The sequence below is a fragment of the Bombus fervidus genome, chromosome 19 (genome assembly GCF_041682495.2).
Source record: "Bombus fervidus isolate BK054 chromosome 19, iyBomFerv1, whole genome shotgun sequence".
NCBI lineage: Eukaryota > Metazoa > Arthropoda > Insecta > Hymenoptera > Apidae > Bombus > Bombus fervidus.
The window spans coordinates 1,142,847-1,162,637 of NC_091535.2; the positions used below are offsets into that span (position 1 = coordinate 1,142,847).

At 35.7% G+C, this 19,791-nt stretch overlaps 2 protein-coding genes across 10 annotated transcripts; both read left to right on the plus strand.

Annotated features, from left to right (window-relative positions):
• Window positions 1-3,006: 3,006 nt before the first annotated feature.
• Window positions 3,007-18,043, plus strand: Ctns (lysosomal cystine transporter cystinosin). Of its 8 annotated transcripts, none has more exons than XM_072021462.1 (11): window positions 3,007-3,604; window positions 3,884-4,006; window positions 10,204-10,390; window positions 13,556-13,607; window positions 13,694-13,784; window positions 14,230-14,415; window positions 15,025-15,265; window positions 15,343-15,462; window positions 15,547-15,835; window positions 15,923-16,025; window positions 16,686-17,093. In XM_072021462.1, exons 3-11 carry the CDS (start codon window positions 10,337-10,339, stop codon window positions 16,804-16,806), a joined length of 1,257 nt encoding a protein of 418 aa, XP_071877563.1. In that variant the 5' UTR covers window positions 3,007-3,604; window positions 3,884-4,006; window positions 10,204-10,336; the 3' UTR covers window positions 16,807-17,093. The 8 variants fall into 8 exon arrangements, with proteins under 8 accessions (XP_071877563.1, XP_071877569.1, XP_071877561.1 ...); XM_072021468.1 differs by lacking the exon at window positions 16,686-17,093 and adding an exon at window positions 16,545-16,679; XM_072021460.1 differs by lacking the exon at window positions 16,686-17,093 and adding an exon at window positions 17,757-18,043 and having other exon boundaries at window positions 3,008-3,604.
• Window positions 18,044-18,069: 26 nt separating this feature from the next.
• Window positions 18,070-19,034, plus strand: Mrpl55 (mitochondrial ribosomal protein L55). Of its 2 annotated transcripts, none has more exons than XM_072021469.1 (2): window positions 18,070-18,226; window positions 18,510-19,034. In XM_072021469.1, exon 2 carries the CDS (start codon window positions 18,511-18,513, stop codon window positions 18,826-18,828), a length of 318 nt encoding a protein of 105 aa, XP_071877570.1. In that variant the 5' UTR covers window positions 18,070-18,226; window position 18,510; the 3' UTR covers window positions 18,829-19,034. The 2 variants fall into 2 exon arrangements, with proteins under 2 accessions (XP_071877570.1, XP_071877571.1); XM_072021470.1 differs by having other exon boundaries at window positions 18,072-18,304.
• Window positions 19,035-19,791: the final 757 nt, after the last annotated feature.

The window sequence follows — 19,791 nt, forward strand, 5'->3', positions numbered from 1 at the left end:
TGTCTTAATTAAATATATTAATTACGTTTCCTTTGAAATTGAAATCTCGTTGACATCGGATTCGTATATATATATATACGAAACGTTTTCATTCAATTTTTGTTTACCCTTTGCCGAGTTTTTAGTTCGGCTGTGTCCAGTCGGAGATTTAGAGGAATGTTCGTCGTCGGCTTTGGAACTGATGCCAAAAACGCGCGTTTTTCCGTTCAATCTTGTCTCGTGACCGATGAAAAATTACATCGCCCTGCACACGTACTATTTAACTTTAACGAAATGACTAGCAATTATGGCTATTACGCGAACAACGTAGTAACGTCGAGTCGAAAAATAAAGTTTTCTTTATCAGCTCCATTTGGTTACCTTGCTAGCTTAAATAGGTAATCTTCGGATACTTCAGTACGTTACATATTTCTGTAATTTAGAGTTTTGACGAGTATCGACGAAACGTCAGTATATTCCATTCATTCGTTTCATTTTTCAAAAATTTCTAATCGCTATCCAAACGAATTAGAACGTAATATGTTCGTTCACACTATATTCAAGCATATCCGATATCAATCGTACGTAACCATGTTATCGGAGGTAATAATTTAATCAACAAACAATTCTCGTATGCATAGGTTTACGAGTAGAGAACTTCGATCCACGCCGACGCGTTCAAACACGAAACAAGATCGGTGTCACCGAAAACTTTGCATCAGACCTAATTTAATTTCGCGAATTCTATACCACGTTGAGAACACGGTTGTTTCTGTTGCCTCTGAATTTTCGCCTTCTTTACTTCCTTCTTCCTTCGTGCCGCTCTTTATTTTCCCTTCTTCTTCTTCTTCTTTTCTTTTTTTTTTCAACGGATCGACAATTTATGTTTTTTCGCTGGCAAGTCAGAAATTTAGCGGAACAGCCAACGCAGTTCTGGAATTCGTGCCAAAATCGTGCAATCTGCGCGATCGAAACAGCATGCTGTAAGCTACATGTTGGAAAAAATCCGCTTCGTCATTCGATGACATCACGAGGCGACTTGTCCGACGTATCTATACCGTCAATCTTTTCTATACTTATCGTTTGAATTCATTTTCTTATCTCCAGATAAACGAGAACTCCTTCATTTTACCAAGTCATTATAAATATAAACATTGCAACGTTTCATGCAATAGGAAAAAATTCAGGTAATTCCAGACTTAAGGAATAAAAATATAAACTGGTATTAATATATTATTAAGTATTTTATAACCCTTTTTCGCGATAGAATTTCGATATTTGCTATCCTCGTGTGCCAACTGGAAATTTAATTACTCCAAAGTACCCAATAATGTACGGCAGTAATATATTTTCGATTAAAGCCGTGCTTCAATCGCGTTGTACCGAATCTGCAAACTGAAAATTTCCTTTAATTTCGTCGTGCTACGTTTCCGATTCCATCGAAATTTTCGGAAACGAGGATAACGCAGAGATCACGGTATCGAAATTGCGCGTGAACCAGTCTCGACGATTCCGTGTTAGCCCAGACGTAACGAACGTGCGACCTGGCCAATTAAATTCGATCGAAACCGATCGATTCATCAGGTAAGTACATCGCATTTCCGTATGTTGTCGATCGGCGAACGAATAGCTGTACGATTACTAAGAAACAAATGTTCCCGTCACCGATTCGCACAATCATCAGAAAATATTACATCAATGGCTTAATCACGAACTTCTTTGATAGATACGTTGTGTCGTCATTGCAAATATTACGGAAGTGGGCCACTTCCTTTAGAAATAGAGACTCGCCACTAGTATATACTAGTAGTAGGTACGAAACAGCACGAACTCATTCATATTTTTCACGTACTAAATCCACTGATTGACATATATAATTTTAACAACTTCAAAGGTTTCGTCGAGCAGAAGAAAATATGCGCCGAGGAATCATGATGGAACCAATTACCCATAGAATTTTTGCGAAACCGTTAGTCTAAATATAGCCATTGTAATTCACGATCAATTAGAAGCTATTGGTCCCTCGATTCGCTGAGCTAGCCACAAATTATATGTATTATATATTATATATATTACATACATATATATGTACATATAGATCAAAATAGATGTCCGATACAAGTCAATAACCTCCGGTGAACGGTCTAATATAATTTAGTAATATTGTAATATATCAATAAAGGGAGAGGGAGGGAGAGCGAGAGATCGAGAAGTAGAAAGAGTGGGAGGGAGCCACTCATACCATTAACACCGCTCATTCATCAGCTTTAACATTACGTTCTTTTAGCACATATTTCCCAATATCAAACTTATCTGCCGCAACAATAATAATACATTTTTGTCGTAATATACATTTCATGGTACGCGCACGATATTGACCGTCGTTTCGCAATGCTAGCATTTTTTCAGTCAATTATGTTGTCAACTTTATTGGTCTTTTATCTTGCTTGTTTTAATACCTAGTCATTGTCAATTGTTGGAATCAATTTACTTTTAGAGGGATATTTTATCTTGTCTATCAAGCAGGGAGTAAAAATTCAATGGAGGATCAGGGAAAGTTAAAGACAAATTGATTTATTTGCCAGCATTTTAACGTTAATGACTCGATTCGCATAAATAACGCATCGTTATTTATCATTGCCAGATTTATCATTAATTTCCTCGCAAATCCTTCGTTCCTTGACGTTAAAAAATATATTTCCTATGTTGTTCAACGATTATATCTATCGGCGACATTAGTTTAACGTGATTGGTTTATTACACCACTCGAAACAGAATTCAGATTCATAGATTATCCGATCGTAAGACGATTTCTGCAAATTCCGTTGAAATCAGATTCGCAGAAATTGGCGTTATGATCGAATAATCTATAGGATCTAACACAGAAGAGACGGTAAAAGCACATTGGGAAAAGCCGAGATAGCCGAGACAGTCATGAAATTGAGCGTCGCATGGGAAAGGGACGGGTCGGAGAGGGAGGATTTTGCCGGGAGGGGAGAGGCTCTTACAACAGATTTATATGTACGTACGACAGGCTCGCGCTAGCCATTGCGAATCGCGTTCTCCAATGCGATAGTGTTCTGTTCTATCGTTCGACGATATCTCGGTCGGGCGAAGGAAAAGAGAAACGAGCCGTTCTCCTTTTACTTTCGATAGAATTTGCCCGAGACCTTGAACGCGCCAGCGATTTCGTCATAATTATACCTCGGGCTGCGTTATTTTTCGTCGTTGCTTCGACCGATAATGTTTCGCCGTGATCGCGCATAGAAAACGTTCCAGTTTCTTTCGTTTCGGTAAAGAGAGAGAGAGGGAAAAAGAGAGAGAGAAAAAGAGAGAGGGAGAGAGAGAGAGAGAGAGAGTACTGATAGGAGAAGAAAATAGGCGATTCGACCTAGAGAAGAAGAGCCGATGTTTGGTCCAAGTCGGAAAAGATATCGGGTGCGAACGAGGGACAGTTTCGTTGCAAGTTCAAGGCTGAAGCCCTGAGAAGTTTTGCGATCGGCAAACTGGAGCCATTGAATGTGGACAAACTGGGTGTCGAGAGTGCGTGCTCGCCTGGATGAAATTGCACCGAATGACTGGATGATTGGAAGAAACGTAGACGGGTGAGCGTCACCATAGACAGGTATACTGTCGTACATTTGTTAAATTTTTCCTTCGATCATAGTCACGAAACACGTGAAAGATTTGCATCAATTATATTAAGATATAATTATTACGTCGAGGAACAAGATTCGAAAAATTAAATAAATCAACGATTCGAGATCGATCGATTAAATTGCATAGAAGTTAACGAAGCCACTATAAAAAAAAAAGTATCGCAGACAAATTAAATCGTATCCGTTCGTCGTCGGAAGAAACACGTCGGTCTCGACGAGTTTTAATGGAAAGCTTGTTCTTGCAGGTAGCTCGAAAGAGAGGAAAGAGGTTTTTAAAGCGCGGAGAAATTGGACGTCTCTGTATCGGATTCGCTTACTGCAGGCTTTAACTGTCACCTGATCTATCGCGGCCGAACGAAATTCGACAGGTGAGTGAGCGAAGCCGCGGAGCAATTTATCCGTAAATCGTGATCTAATAAAAACTGGACAAAACGTTGGAGAAATAAATTGACCGTTTAGCCAAGGATGCGGAATTTGAGTCGCCGTCCGATGAATAAATCAGTCACGAATTACCGAACGAGCATCGAATGGCACTTTATTCGTTCTATGTCTCTGTCTTGCAATCTGTTATAGACGATAGAACGAACGTGATATATTATTCCGGATGTAGGATAGAGATTAAACATTGGATATTAAGCGTTAGCTGAAAATTTTCATTCTCATTCTATGCTGAAATTTATATATTATAATTTCTAGAAACGAGTACCTGCCGTAATATACGCTATTCCACCTTCATTTGATTAGACCTCTTCTACTCGCTGCAACTCGAGTTATGCTAAAACACTCCCAAAGTCTTACCCTTCAATTAATAAAGCGGTGAACATGGAAAGACTTTTAATACAGTTGAGTAAAGAAAAATAAGAAGGGAATGGTCGAGTTGCAAGAAGTTTTAGCAGTTAGAAATACGATTCGTAAACTTGACATTATACATTATATACACGTACGCCTTTCTTCTTTCGAAATTAAACTCTTTTAAGTTGCAAATCATGTTCGAAAGAAAGATCTCAAAAGTGCTCGAGAAGAAATAACCGAGTTGTATTTTCTCCTTTCTCTTTTTTTCTTTTCTTTTTTTTTTCTTTTTCTTTTTTTTTTTTCGGTAGACTAAATTGATCGAATTGACAAAAATTCGCGATGAGCACGTCCACCACTTTCGTCGATTCTGTAACACGATATAATTCCCGTGAAACTGGCCGTGAAATCGAAATCGATTCGGTACTCGTCGGTTGGTGGAAACCGGGAAACGAGGCCGAATACAAAAGTCATTGACACGTTTCTATACACGCGATACGCTGCCAAACGCCATTGACAGCTTTCGCAAGTAAAGTACTTTGCAAATCGTAACCGGGGACATGAATTTCTTGAAACTCCGTCGACATATTTTCGATTCGAAACGCCTTGTGTATATAACGGCGCGTAATCCATCATTAAACATAGGACGCTGTTGAGAGAAAAGAATAGACAGACGATAATATCGAAGCGGTAAGAGATTGTCATCAGATAAGTTTATCGAATTAAGTGGAGTCGAAAGAAGAGACGTTTTCATCACCTATTATCAGCTTATCGTTGTCTAAGAACGACGGGTATCTGTAGCATGTAGATTTATATGGATACGACGGATAAAGAATTTAATCGATTGCTTTATCCCAATTATTCAATAACAATTGTAATGTATGATGCTTCTTTTAAAATTGATCGTGAGAATTAGTTGATTTAGTCATTTAATTATACGTTCTAACTAAGCAGAATTTCAAATTTACGATTGCATATGAGCGGACATTCGTAAACGAATAACACCGTTTCCACGTGATACGCCTAAAAATCGTCGTTCCGCCAATCGATAGCAACGTTGTTTGTAACCGAAGCAAGACAAGATAACGAGTTAGAAAAATTACATATGAAAAGAGCTATTACTTCTACGATTGTTTGAGTTTTGCGAGAAACGCCGCTAAGTGTAGAAAATTGTTCTTATTTGAAGTAACGAGGTTACAGGAAATAGTGCAGTGCCGTAATGGATAAGAACGTGTCATTGTCGAGCAAGGATTAGAAATACCTAGAATATAGTCGAGTGGATGAACGATGAAAAATGCGGCTTTTTAAATTTCGTCGAGCCGATCGGCGGTGGTCGGCGTCTTAATTTTTCAATATCAGAATGACATGGCGTACAAGTTGACAGAGTGATTCACGCGAAACGATAAATCATTTAACTCCAGAAAAGGGTCAATTAATGGGAACGTAGCGGGTTGTATACAACAAAGCGTTCAAGATTAATTATCGCTAAAGAATCTCACGATAATTAGCGGCTGTTACTTTGCCCCTATAATTCATTATCTTTTCTGAAATTCCTAGAGACTTATAAAGGATCAAATTCGAACAGTCCATTGATCAAGAAGATATATATACAAACTTATAATACCATAGAAAAATTTGTCGTTAATCTTCCTGAGTTATCTAAAGTAATTTTATCGATCCCGCCTATAACGATATATTAAATTTAATTGTAGGATAAAAACAATAGACTATAAAGATATAGATTAGATTTCTAGCGATTCGTGTAATTAATCGATTAGTTTTTTAATTACAATTTCTTTTAACTTTCGTAACAACGGTAATTTATTGGGAAAGAGGCATGATTGATATCGATCGATCGTCGCCGAATTAAAAGGAATGTTAGTTCTATTCGAAAAATGATTAAATCAATTTCAGCGGAACTACGCTGTTGAAGCTCGCGTTATCAGGATAATTTTATTCCATCTGGAGAGCTGCGAAATTACGATTCGTTCCGTTGAGGGGATGAAAAAAAAAAAAAAAAGAAAAAACGGAATTAATACGACATTTTAATTCCAGAAATAATGTACCTATTCCAGGAATCTTTTTCAAGCATTATAATGCGTAATATTAACGCGATGCATATTTCTTTCATCGCTTTTATTTTTATTTATCGACCGAATGACCAACGATGAATTAACATTTATCAAGCTCTTCGCGTTGACAGAATGGACGAAGAAAATAATTGGAAATTTATTTTCGAGCGCGCGCGTATTTATTGGATACTCGAAATAATTTGTTTACTGACAATGAGTGATAAAGCAATACGTTCGCGTTATGATTTATAGATGAACATAATTCATTTTCATTATCTGTAATGTGTTTCCACACGTATGCTTTTATATTCTATCGTTAGTCATAATTCGTTCCGTCATGTCGGTTAAAAACTTTGTCGAGGCATCTCTGTTTTTATTTCTTCTTCCCGCTGTGTCCAAAGATCTTCCGTCCCGAATTTTCATCTGCCGTTGAGAGAAATAATTATAAACGCGCGGATGGAAGCAAGCGTATAATCAAGCAGACTCGCGAGCTCAACAACGTTTCGCTTTCTTTTTTTTTTTTTTTACAACGGAATTAAAAATGCAACACGCAAGCAACGTATCACGCTTCAATTAAGGTAGACGCGTCTCAAACTGGTCACTGGATACTTCGAAAAGTATCTCTGCGGAGGAACGAGCTATTTCAAAATAATAAATATTCCTTTTTCGCAAATGTTTCGCGTGTCCACGTACTTTCAAAGGTATTTCCATTCGTCCGTCTCTCTCGCGCAATCGATTTAAAAAATCATTGCCTTTGGCATCGCGTTTAAACATTTACAAAAGATGTAACGTAACATAAATAATGGTTCGTACATGGCAACGACACCAAGTCACAGAAATCTAGGATATCTTCATTGGCGCAATTTATTCACAGAATAATTATGTTCATTATGAATACGTAACCGTTATGATCTTTTTCAACCATGGTAGAAAATAGCCAAGTATTTGGATCAAACGAAAGGGAATGCTGAAACATCAAGGCGGTCGATGGATCGATCGACTTATCGACCTCCTTAATTATTACTAGCGAGGAAAGCTATCTTGTCCGACTGTTTGAAACATTTTAACTGCAAGATCGTATCGTAACGAGCCTGTCTTTCATATCGCAAAGCAAGTTAAATATTAAACGAGCTTTTACTCGATCGTGTCTTGGATAAAATAATAAAATCGTAAGAGGAAGAAGCGTCGATAGTATCTTCCATACTCTAGTAACACGTATATTTAATGAGTAATCGATTACGCATGTTTTTACGTTTCTACCGCGGCATGTATCGATATTGGTAATATACTTTGCCCCATATCGTTTTATTAGTTTAAACATTATTTAATTATAGTTATTCAATAATAAATTATGTCTCTTATGACTCGTCAAGATAATCGCATTGCTAATGCGCACGGTCCTGTAAATTTATTATAAAAAATGTACTCCTTTTTCGTACGTTACATTACTTACTTCAACCGCAACGATCTGGCATTCTCGTTTACCGATGATACCATTATGAACCAGCGGAGATAATATCGTTGAGCGGTAAGATGTACCACGATGAAAGGAATATCTGAAATGAAAAACGCTCGTTAAGGAATTACGTTGGGAAACTTTCTTTGAAACGCTTTCTCCGGAATTAACAAAATCAGATATAAATCTCAGGACAGGAAGTTCGGAACTCGTTCGAGATGCTGACAGCACGGCGAACGATCGTAATAACGAAGAATAAATTTCCTCGCCGTCCGAACTTTCTTCGTCCGAGCGAGTAATTAAGTTTTCGAGCAGGCGGCCTGTCGACCACTGTCACCGCCAACAGTTCCAAAAATCCATTTTCGTTTAGCCGTCGATCCATTTCCGGACGAAATTTTTCGCGTGTATGTAGGAAAGAGCGGAGAAAGGGAGAAAGGGAGAAATGGAGAAAGAAGAGGAGGACATTTTTTTCGAGGTAGCGTTCGAGTGTATCGTGGGTAACATTCTTTGAAACTAGGCCGACACGGGTCGGCCGCTGTTTTGTTCTTTCTTCTTGTTTTCGATCGTACCTCGTAAAATCGGATCTCGGAAAAGGTCAAAAGCAGACCGCGTTCCGAGCATTAATATTCGATAGGAATGGAATCCGCAGACCGAGCCAAACTGCCGCCACGAGCTTGTAAATTTACATTGGAAATCGGCTGGTACGCCTGAAACACTCAGACACTCAGAAAAAGAAGTTTTCCTTGGATACGAACCGACGTGCCGGAGCAATGGGTTCAGGCGACATTAGGAATACAAGTTTCGGTTTACCCGGACAAATTACACGATCGAACGATCGAACGATCGTCGGATGGAATCGGTCAACCTTTTCTGCTATATGTTTCTTTCTACTTTCACGTAACGCTTTTTCCAGCTATATCGCTATAGGTGTCACTATCAGATCCCTACCAGTTCTCTATCGACCGAGTCGATCGTTAATTAGAATACGTTAACCCGGCGGAACGGTGGAATAAAATCTTTTATCTCGCGTACGTTATTACTTGCGATTTCGCGTTATCAAAACCGTCCAGAGAAATGCGATTCCACAGCAACGGAGTACGCAGAGCTACATTAATATTCTATAAGGATCGGGTTCGTGAAATAGGCGAGACCAGCGCAACGAAGCTCGTGAATTTACATTGGAGAACGGTACGATATAAAGAAAAAGCAAGGCTGAAAAGCCAGGGAATATATCAAGTGACGAGAAGAAAGATATGATGTGTTCGAAACACGAAGTTAATGTTTGTGGGATATTAACAGAAGTGAAACGGAAATTTGATCTATGCACTTGGAGTGAACTGAATTGATTGAATCATTCGGTTCAAAATAGACATAATATACATATTTGAGAAATATATACGTTCGTGCGTTCCGCCCCAGCAGATTATTCAACGTTGTGATTAATTTAAATTAAAAATGTGAAATGAAATGCGATAATGCTGTGCCGAACAAATAAGACGCTTTAAAATATTAAGATAAGGGCAGTAGCACGCAGCAGCAGACATGAAAATCGCGTGAAATACTATGGAAAAACGGCAATATATTGCCATAAAATCTTGCCACGAGATCGTTATTTCCGTTATTTTTTAAATTTTCTCTATGAAATTCATGGTGATTGTCGTTCGTGGTGCACGAAACGTGTGACCTGCATCTGGTATCGGTACGCGCGTTTCACACTGTAAAGTCTAATTTCATCCTGCGCAACAAAATCGTTGCAGTGACGCTCGATAACTTTGAAATTGCAAGCGCAACAAATCGGTTCCATAACTCGACGTTTTGCCAATCTTACGCAATAGTATTTCTATCTGAAGTTAACATTCTCTAAACGTTATCTGTATTTTCGTGTAATTTTTATTTATTTATTTTTTTTCTTTTTTTCTGCTTAAACTACCAGTAAGCTTTCTATGATTATGATACTCTGCTTTCCCTGTCTCGTTTTCTTTTCATTAGTGCGGTTGCTAGATTTCATGAAACGAAGCTCGTTTCACGAATGTTTCTTCACATCCCAATTAACCAGGGACGTGGCTTCAACGTGCATTTGACTGCGTGCGATTAAGTAATTGCCGGCGATAAGAAATTAACATGGAACGAGCATTACGTTGCCCGATCCAGCCGGCAAAGTTAATCTTTAATTTATGCTAACCGTTATTACCTGGCGGACTAGCCTTTAATACTGCTCACGCAAAACTGTTCGCGAAATTGTTTCCAGGATGAAAGGATAATGCAACTGCTGGCCGAAAGATAACGCGACCGTATGCGATGGCAAAAAATATCTAACGAAAAGGTTAAAAAAGGGGCCAACGCAATGCAAACACATACGTTCCAGATAAGAAAACATCGTGATGTCGATAAATAGAAAGCTTGACGAGGGAATACGTAACAATCGTCGTCAATACGTAATGTATCTTTCATTCGTCTTCCACTTTTTCGGAATATTACAGCGTTTACGTAATATGTAGATAAATTGCAATCCCTTTATCATTTACTTGGATATGATATAATATACGTAATTACTTGCTTATTAACGTCTTGCTCGTTAATCTATATTAATAAATTAAGAGCATCTATCTGTCTGTCTAGCCGACTCTCTCGCATCTATCGTTTCGATAAAATTCTTCTGTTGTATCTATTTCGTGCCTTCCAACGTGAATAACGATGTTTCCACAATGCCGATGGAACTGCATCGACACTCGAGACCCACTCGAGTGTATTAAGTTTATCAAGCAGCAAATAAGTAAAATACCGAGAGAATGCGCATAGATAAGAACAAATAGAATTCGAAACTGTAAAAGATCATTTCGCGATAATTTACGTGATTTTACGAGCCGATTCGAACGTTCTTATCGCGATACGTCTAACGTACACGAAATTATCCGATCTTGTTGTGATCGCAAGTTGAAAATAGAAAGACGATAAGAAATAGGAGTGGAATTCCAAGCATATTTTTTAAAAGATACAGAAATTCGTGAATTTTGAAGGTCGTTCGAACAACAGGATGTTTTAACATATACTGCAGATCGTAGACGATAAGTAAACGTTTATTCGCTTATCCGAAATCGATCGGCGGACGGTGCTCGCAGATTTCCGTGGACCATTTCGTCGAAGAAAACATTTTCAAACGCTTTGGAAATTTCCAGGATACGCCGACAGGCACTCCCGAATCTTGAAATCTGAAGAAAAGAACGAGGAAAGGAATATTTCCTGGGAAATTCCATGCGGACGATTCGAAGGAATAATTTCGGAGTTATATCGATGAACGTCCGGCCAGGAACAATCTTGTTTATCCATATCGAAGACGAATTGAAATTGATAGAAAGGAAAAGAACGAAGAGGGTGGCGGGGGCGGGGGACTATCTTCAAGGATTAGGTCCGTTCGACTCGGCCAGCTATGATGCAAAGGAAAATATTGACGGCGAAGTAGCCTGTATACGTCAACAAAAGCGGCAGCAGACTGCCGATCGACTTTCAGAGCTGTTTCCGTGTAAGCTTCGCGAAGGCCCCTTTGGGACACGGAGTGCACTCGAACGTCGATCTCTCTTTCGATTTATTCTATCTCAAAATGTGTAGAGAGAGAGTATACACACGCCCACCCACCTCCGCCTCCGCCTCCGCCTCCGCCTCAGCCTCCGCCTCTCCCTCTGCTTACGAGTACCGTTCACTCACGAACTACTTGTCGGAACAGAATTTTCCGAATTGCCGAATGCAGAGTATTAACGTAACGCTATCGCGGAAAATCGGCTGCTTTCTGATTCTCGCTGAATCTTGCTTGAACGTGCTAGAACGCGCGACTTTTTCCGTTCTAGTGGAACCATTGGTTTTATTTAACCATTTCATTTGGATTTCGTTAACAGCGAGAAGTTCTTCGCGCCGAGAAATAATTTTTCCTCAAAGATTAAACTCCGTTCCAAAATAATTGGTAATTGTCGATTAAACTGCGAGAGAAAGATACGCGTTCAAGAACGAATAAGAAGGAAATTGGAAATCAAGAAAAATTTGACCGAGAATAATTTCTACTTTCACAAACGCGTAGCAATGGAATAATATACCTCTGTGAAAGGATTAATTGTACAAGGTTAACTAAAAAGAAGGGAAAATAATATGGGTGGCTATAATATTGGAGCATTTTATAGCAGCGAAGAGAAATAATGAAAAAAATAGATGGTCCATTATCTCCGAATAGGTCCATAATTCGCCTAGAAAAAGGATGGTGCCAGTCTACCGAGAGCATTACGAAAATGAACAGCAGGAAAAAGAATGTAATGCGATGAAATGAAAAAAAACCGCGGCATAATGAAACATCGCGTATCAAAACGATAACTATCACGTTATGGAACTCGTTAATGACATCGCCTCGCAATTTACATGCAAATATCTCGATACGAGGCTGAGAAACCTCTTTTACTCTTCTACCTGAATATGTAATTTCGCGAAAAATTTACATCAGATTAATTTCAAAACTTTCGAAAGACATCGTCAGATTCAAATAAATCAATTCTAAGGTTTTATCTTAAACGAAGTCGGTCCTCATCGATATACATAAAATACAATTTCCTACTTCATTTATATGTAACTATCGTAATGCAAAATTTTACAAGTACGACAAATTTTCGTTGAAGACGAGCTTTCGTTACGTTCCTGTCTCAAATTCATCTCACGCCAGCGCGTTTTGTTGCATGGTTGCATGACATAAACAAGAGAATGCTATCTAAGCTATCCAGGGGCCAGTAGTTTCCATTTACGTTTGCTCAGAACTGGTTCAAAGGTCTACTGTGTACAGGCTCGATCGATTTTTCGGTCGAGCCGCCGTGAAATATTCGGTGATGTCAAGTTTCTCTAGTCAAACGATATGCTCGTTCAAACGTCGTCGTCGGACGGAATGCTGAAAATCTGCAGAACGGGAGGTCTTATCGCCTTTAACGCCTCGTGACATGTTTCATCGAGGTCGTCGCGCTTCCGAGGTTAAGTTCGACCGATACTCCCTGTGTCTTTCCATAGGAACCGAGTTTTTGTAGTCGTAATGTCTGCACAAGCGAAATCGCGTTAACGTGGCAATCGGTTTTTCCAAATAATTGTTGATTAACGGTACCCGATGTTCGACCGAAAATATACGGAACATCATCAAATTCTGGCTACCGTGAATGACAACTGGAGGATTGGTACAGATTATCCGATTGTATCAGTAGCATGCATCCGACAAAGTGCCCGGCACTTTCTATGACTTCCTTGTTTCTTCCGAGTATTAAGCGGTCAAAGCCTTCAGAAGTTGAAAAATTCTCTTCTCGATTAGACGTATAGAGTAGAATCTCGTTTGGTCAGCCTTGTTAGAAACGAGTTAGAACTGATGTATTAGAACACGAAATGGTAGTGATATTTTGAGATTAGAATTTTAATAACTTTTTAATCAAGCTAGTTGTTTCATAATTGCTGGTTGCTTTGTATAATTGTCTTACAATTGATACAGTGATATCAATACAGTTAATCAATACAGTTAAATACAGTGTTATGCAAAATCTAAGATTGAAGAAAAGTTTGGGTTTAAAGGTCTGTTTGATCTATTTCAGAAGCCACAAAAGATGGCCTTGATGTGGTATATAGGGATTATCACAATTTTAGGTATGGAACAATTTATAAATTATATTGCATAAGATAGTCTTAACTGGATCTTTCTGTCTTGTATTAAATAACAATTAATACCTCAGTTGCAGATAAGGCACGGGCAGATTTTAAGGTATCAAATCAAGATTTAATAGTTCACGTAGATAGTCAAGAATCGTTTGAGTTGTACCTGACGTAAGTATTTTTGACATAAGAGGAATAAAAATAAGATTATCTAAAAGAAACAAGTACAACATGTTTATTGAATGAGAATGAGACACAAAGAGTTCATTGTTGACTATGCGATGTGTTGTATCATTTACTTATATTGCTTTAATATCTAATTAGAAGCTAACGATGAGTCTAATATTCTTATTACTCCAATTCCATAGCATATTCTCTAAAATATTATTCAAATTGATTGTTATGTTGTATTACTGTTTAGAAATGTTTCTTATATAAAACAGTAATATTGATAATATATCAATAGTATATAAAATATATCTAGAACAAATTGAGATAAAACTTTCCTGTTTTTTCTTTTTTTTTTGAGTAACTATAAATTAGCTACATTGTTATATAATTAAAGAATATAAAGAACATAAAGTAATGTTAATAATTATTTAATTTTTTCATACAGGAAGAACTTATCTGAAGATGTATCAGTGACAATAGAAGTGCAACATCCAGATTTAGTTTCTGTTAACACATCCAGTATCTATATTACTAAAAACGATACAAAGAAGAAATGGAATATTCTTATAAATGGTCGCAGTGCAGGACACTCGATTATTAGTCTTAATGTCACGCCTAACAATGTTACAGAGTAAGTATATTTTTCATATAATGAATAAGCACCTTTAAGGAACACATTGATCCACAAAGAAAAAATGAAGATACGATAGATTAAAACAAACTGACTTGGAGTACTGTTGTGTTGTGATCGAAGGTAACATCAATCTTTACTTTTATGATTAATTTACAGAAGATTTTGATCTACATTACATACATTAGTATTTAGTGGTTTGTACAGATAACCTCCTGACCTATACTTGTCATCGGTTCCCCTACTGAAAGTTCAATCAGTCTGTGTTCATCTGTTCTAACTAGAACATGATACACCAGCTACTACAACAAATATATTAATTTATCTATTTTCAAAATTTGTAGTAAAACCAAATTTAGTGTAATTTCTCTTACCATTTTCTTTTACCATTATTGCATTTTGGTATTCGTATTGCCAAGTTTGTATTCAATTAATTAAAATTAAAAATTGTCACCAAAAAATAATGACACTTTTTAGAGTGATTTTAATACCTCAAGACCAATTAAACAAAATTGATTTAAAGTAAGAAAAGAATTAAAAAATTGTTAAATGCTATGTTGCAGGATCTTGTGTTTTTATTATAGTGACTAATAGTTTGTATTTTTACAGTTACTCCCAAGCATTTGTTAGAGTGACCATTGAAAAATCAGATACACTTTACCACATAAGTACCGTGGTAGGATGGATATACTTTCTAGCATGGAGTGTAAGCTTCTATCCGCAGATATACAGCAATTACAAACGCAAAAGTGTTGTAGGATTAAATTTTGATTATTTGTCATTGAATATGGTTGGCTTTATTATGTATGCGCTTTTCAATTGTGGCTTGTATTGGATACCAGAAGTTGAGGTAAATTAAATGGTACAATAAATGCAATTGGTATAGTATTTTTTAACCATAGACTTACTTAACGTCACACTTTTCAGCTGGAGTATTTTAGAAGATATCCAAAAGGTTTAAACCCTGTACAAGTGAATGATATTTTTTTCGCTTTGCACGCAACATTTGCGACTGTGATAACTATTATTCAGTGCTTTATATATGAGGTAATTAATTAAAATTTACTGCAGACAAACATATTGCAATTCTGTAAATGTTTCTAAATTTTAATGAAGACGTTGTCTTTCTAGACAGGAAATCAAAGAGTATCTACCACAGCACGTATTATTCACGGAATATTTGTAGTCATTATTTTAATTTCTATGATATTAGCTATAGTAACAACGATAAAATGGCTTGACTTTCTGTATTATTGTAGTTATGTTAAATTGAGTATAACATTAATTAAATACGTTCCACAAGCATTTTATAACTACAAAAGAAAATCCACCGTTGGTTGGAGTATTGGCAATATATTTTTAGACTTTACCGGTGGTATGTTGTCAATGCTACAGATGATACTTAATGCATACAATTATGGTAACGTATATAAAATAAATGTAAAACTTCAAACTATTACCAATTCCGTTTTAATGGCAAATAACTAATGATTGCTTTTTCTTTTAGATGATTGGGAAAGTATTTTCGGAGATCCCACGAAATTTGGTTTGGGATTTTTCTCAGTCGCATTTGATATATTCTTCATTATACAACACTATGTACTATACAGGTACGTATATCTCTATCTTTATTTTTTCATCGTCATAAACCATTCAACTAACAACCATTTAAGTAATAAAAATAGTTATATTTCTTAAAAAGCTACTAATATGCAGACATGAAAAACATACTACAAGCTGCATGCTGTTTGTACTAACGCACTATTGAGATATAAGTAGAAATTCTATGTATCACTTTGCATTGGAAGTAAATAGTCTTTGCACGTGTGAAAAGATGAATAACTTGCATGTCTTATAAATTCTACTTACTTAATTCTTTATATTTAATTATTTCATAACAAAAATTAATATCGACCACTATTCATAAATGAACTAAAAACTCAACATGATGTAGAAACTAATATATAAAAAATATGCATATCTATCTATGTGTAAAATTCGAATTTGATAGAAAATTTCATATGCACTACTTATTATCCGCTTAAATCAGTTCAATTCTTATAAGTATGTGTACATGCTTTCGCTAGTATGAATCGTAGATATGAGGCAGCAAAAAAATTTGTTTACAGATTTATCCGTGAACAGATGATTGACCTCAAAAACAGAATATAAAGTACCTATCATCATCAATTTTGTTTTAAGATCATCTCACAACCATGCATTTTCCCCTTCCAAGTTGCACGAGCTTGCAAAATTATAAATTCTTACAGAGTAGGTAGCCAGAATGCAAGAAGTAACGAAATACTGCATAAACAAGAGAATTCATATGACGAAGACTCGGATGCACTTCTGAAAGATATGTGTTGTTGTAGTATCCGAAGTCAGAAGTAGAAATACTATAGGGAAAGAAGTTATACAGAATTTCATTTCAGTCGCGAAATGGAAATTCAGCGTTCAGTATTTAAAAAAGGTTTTAACACATATCGTTATTGTATACGTTAGTTATACAAAATTTATATTTTTAAATATTTTAACGAATCTCGGTTGTTGATTGTGTATAAATAAAAGAGGAAAAAGTTTGATTATAACAATTTTAACCACATTGATATGTCAAACAATATTGCAGATATCAAATGATATTGGTAGTGTATGAAAATAAAAGTTACAAAAAAGTAAAATTTTCATAAATTATTGAGAACTGTAATTGTTTATGATTTTACATTTATATGTTTACCTTGAAATTACAATAAATATTATCTGCATAACTTCGTACACCTCGATCAAATTATGAACACGAATATTTTAAAAAATTTTGTTACATTTCAAGAGTAAGCATTTTAAATTACAGTTTGTCTTATAGTGCTGCGGTTTTTAGGCATGCAGCATGATATTAGAACTACCTTTATATCAAAGGTGTATTATAATAAAGTGATTGTGTATCGTCTAATTATTAGAACCTACAACAGTTTTAATAATCTTTTCTGTGTCTTTCTACTATATTGATCTTCGTTAAACTCCTACAAAGTAAAGCAATAAAATCCCTTTCAAATTTTGAAATCACAGAAAGATTGAAATAAATGGTGTGTGCCCACTTTGAGTAAATCAGTTTGCATGTGTGTATGTATGCGCGCAATTCTATGTGTGTGTATACGTGTGTTGTGTTGTATCTTTACTAACAGAACTAATTACACTAACATCTTATAACGAGTGAGGACTAATTACATATTACTGAAGAAAACGTGTGCCATATAAAAATAGGATCACTCACTACACACAACTGTTTTTATTTATCCTTTTATCATAAAGAAGGACACTATATACATGTCGATTACTTTCCACAGGGATCATAAAGAATATGTTAGAATACCTGGTAACAATTACGAAAGATCGGAAGAAAATCCATTAATCTGTGATTCAAATAGCAAAAGCGACGCTGATATTGCTACCGATCCCATGACGACATGACCCCATCTATTTGCATACGTTATTTAAAATTTTATTCTTACCAAGCGACGTGCAGTATATCCATCCATGAAAATTACGAAGCCATGCAATTATACAACAAAATGTATACACGTGTGTAATATCACTCGCGAAATCAAATAATTCACTTCTTTTTATAACGGAATATATCTCACTCGTACCGAAATAAGACGTTGAAACCGCTAAGGTTTTACAATTTAAAAAGGTATCGATATTTCAATTCGATTCGATAATACGTAGCCATCTACTGGTCGAATTGTGCACTAATCGTGTAATAGAACGTGTTGTATACATATAGTCGGAGTAGTAGTGTTTATTAAGAAAAGAGGTAAGTTTAATTTACTTTTAGTTTGATTATAGAAAGATTTGCAGAGAAAGATTATAAAATATTATGGTTAAACAACAGGTAAAGAATATAATAAATAGTAGTGGAATTATGATTCGCAAATAGATCTTTAATGGCTAATATAACCTCTTTGCGCAGATATTGATATGTGTAATTTTCCATATATTATAATTTTATCGATTGCTAATGACAAAATAAAATTACTGTTTCTGTTACTAAGTTACCGTTTTTCATTGATTTTTTTAAATATATATTCATATTTCAGAATGAATATATCCTCCCTTTTACGACCAGCACAATCTGCGTTATCCTTACATAGGAAATTGAATTGTTGGACAGCAGCAGTAACAAAGAAGCATAGAAAATTTTATTTAAATACTTTTCCTGTGTATCTTGTTTTACCAGATGGCAGTAGTATTAATATCGAATACAATGAGCCAAGAAGGATAATTACTCTTCCTCTCGACATTGAGACTCTTACCGAAGAACAGAAACGAATTAGATTGGAGAAACGTAAGATCATAACTAAAACAAAAATAGTTGAAGAATACCAAGATGACTTTGATGAAACTCAATTCTATTAAATAATTTACCCAACTGTATCATTTTCTAAATATTGCACATGGAATTCACGTCATAGTTTTATATTATAATCGTTTAGCTTTCTGCATGTTTATTTTTGATTATAAATAGATCTAGTACAGTAAATAAATCAAAGTATATAAAATGATCTGTACTATAAAAACGCATCATGTACATATTAAATGTAATTTAATAAAATGATAACTATTTAGATGTAAGTATATATGTCTTCCTATCATAAATATTACAATATATATATATTATCATAAATATTACAATAGAAATATAATACTAATGTTTTAATGCGCTAAATATAGCAGAATAGTTGTCAAAAGTTATCGACACAGTAGTTGATATAATAAGAATAAAATTATTCGTTATAATTTTGTAAAATTGATTTTTCAGGTATGCAAAAGCTATCTGTCAGTCATAAACGTCGTATGTACATCGCAATTACCAATGAAAAAGTGAAAGTAAACGATTATAGTATTCTTTGCATCCAATAAGTGTCTCGCAAACGGATGTTTTCTCTGCATATATTACACGATAGAAGAGATGTAACGTATCAATCAAAAAATTACTCCAGCGTCCAAAGCTACTCTTCTGTCCAGAGTCGTGTCGCGCAAGACGGTTGCATTGATTATTCGTTTCGATTTTTTTTTTTTTTTTTTGCTTTGGTAAACATCAATAGTTATGGCTATCTCCCTAATGGACTTTCTCTGGCTACCGTGTCTGAATACATACGTCTGCTTTCATTGGTCTTTGCGTTAATCATGAGTTACTGTCGAAAAAGGTCGTGAACGAACTTTCAACGAAACAAGAAAGAAGAAACGAAAGATGAAAGTAACAAATTGTTTAAAGATATCAATTTTTATCCTATTTTCTTGCAGATTCATTCTACTCCAATTTATTTTCGATGAATCGAAAATAGTTTAATAGTTTGTACAGATATAGAGGTAACAAAA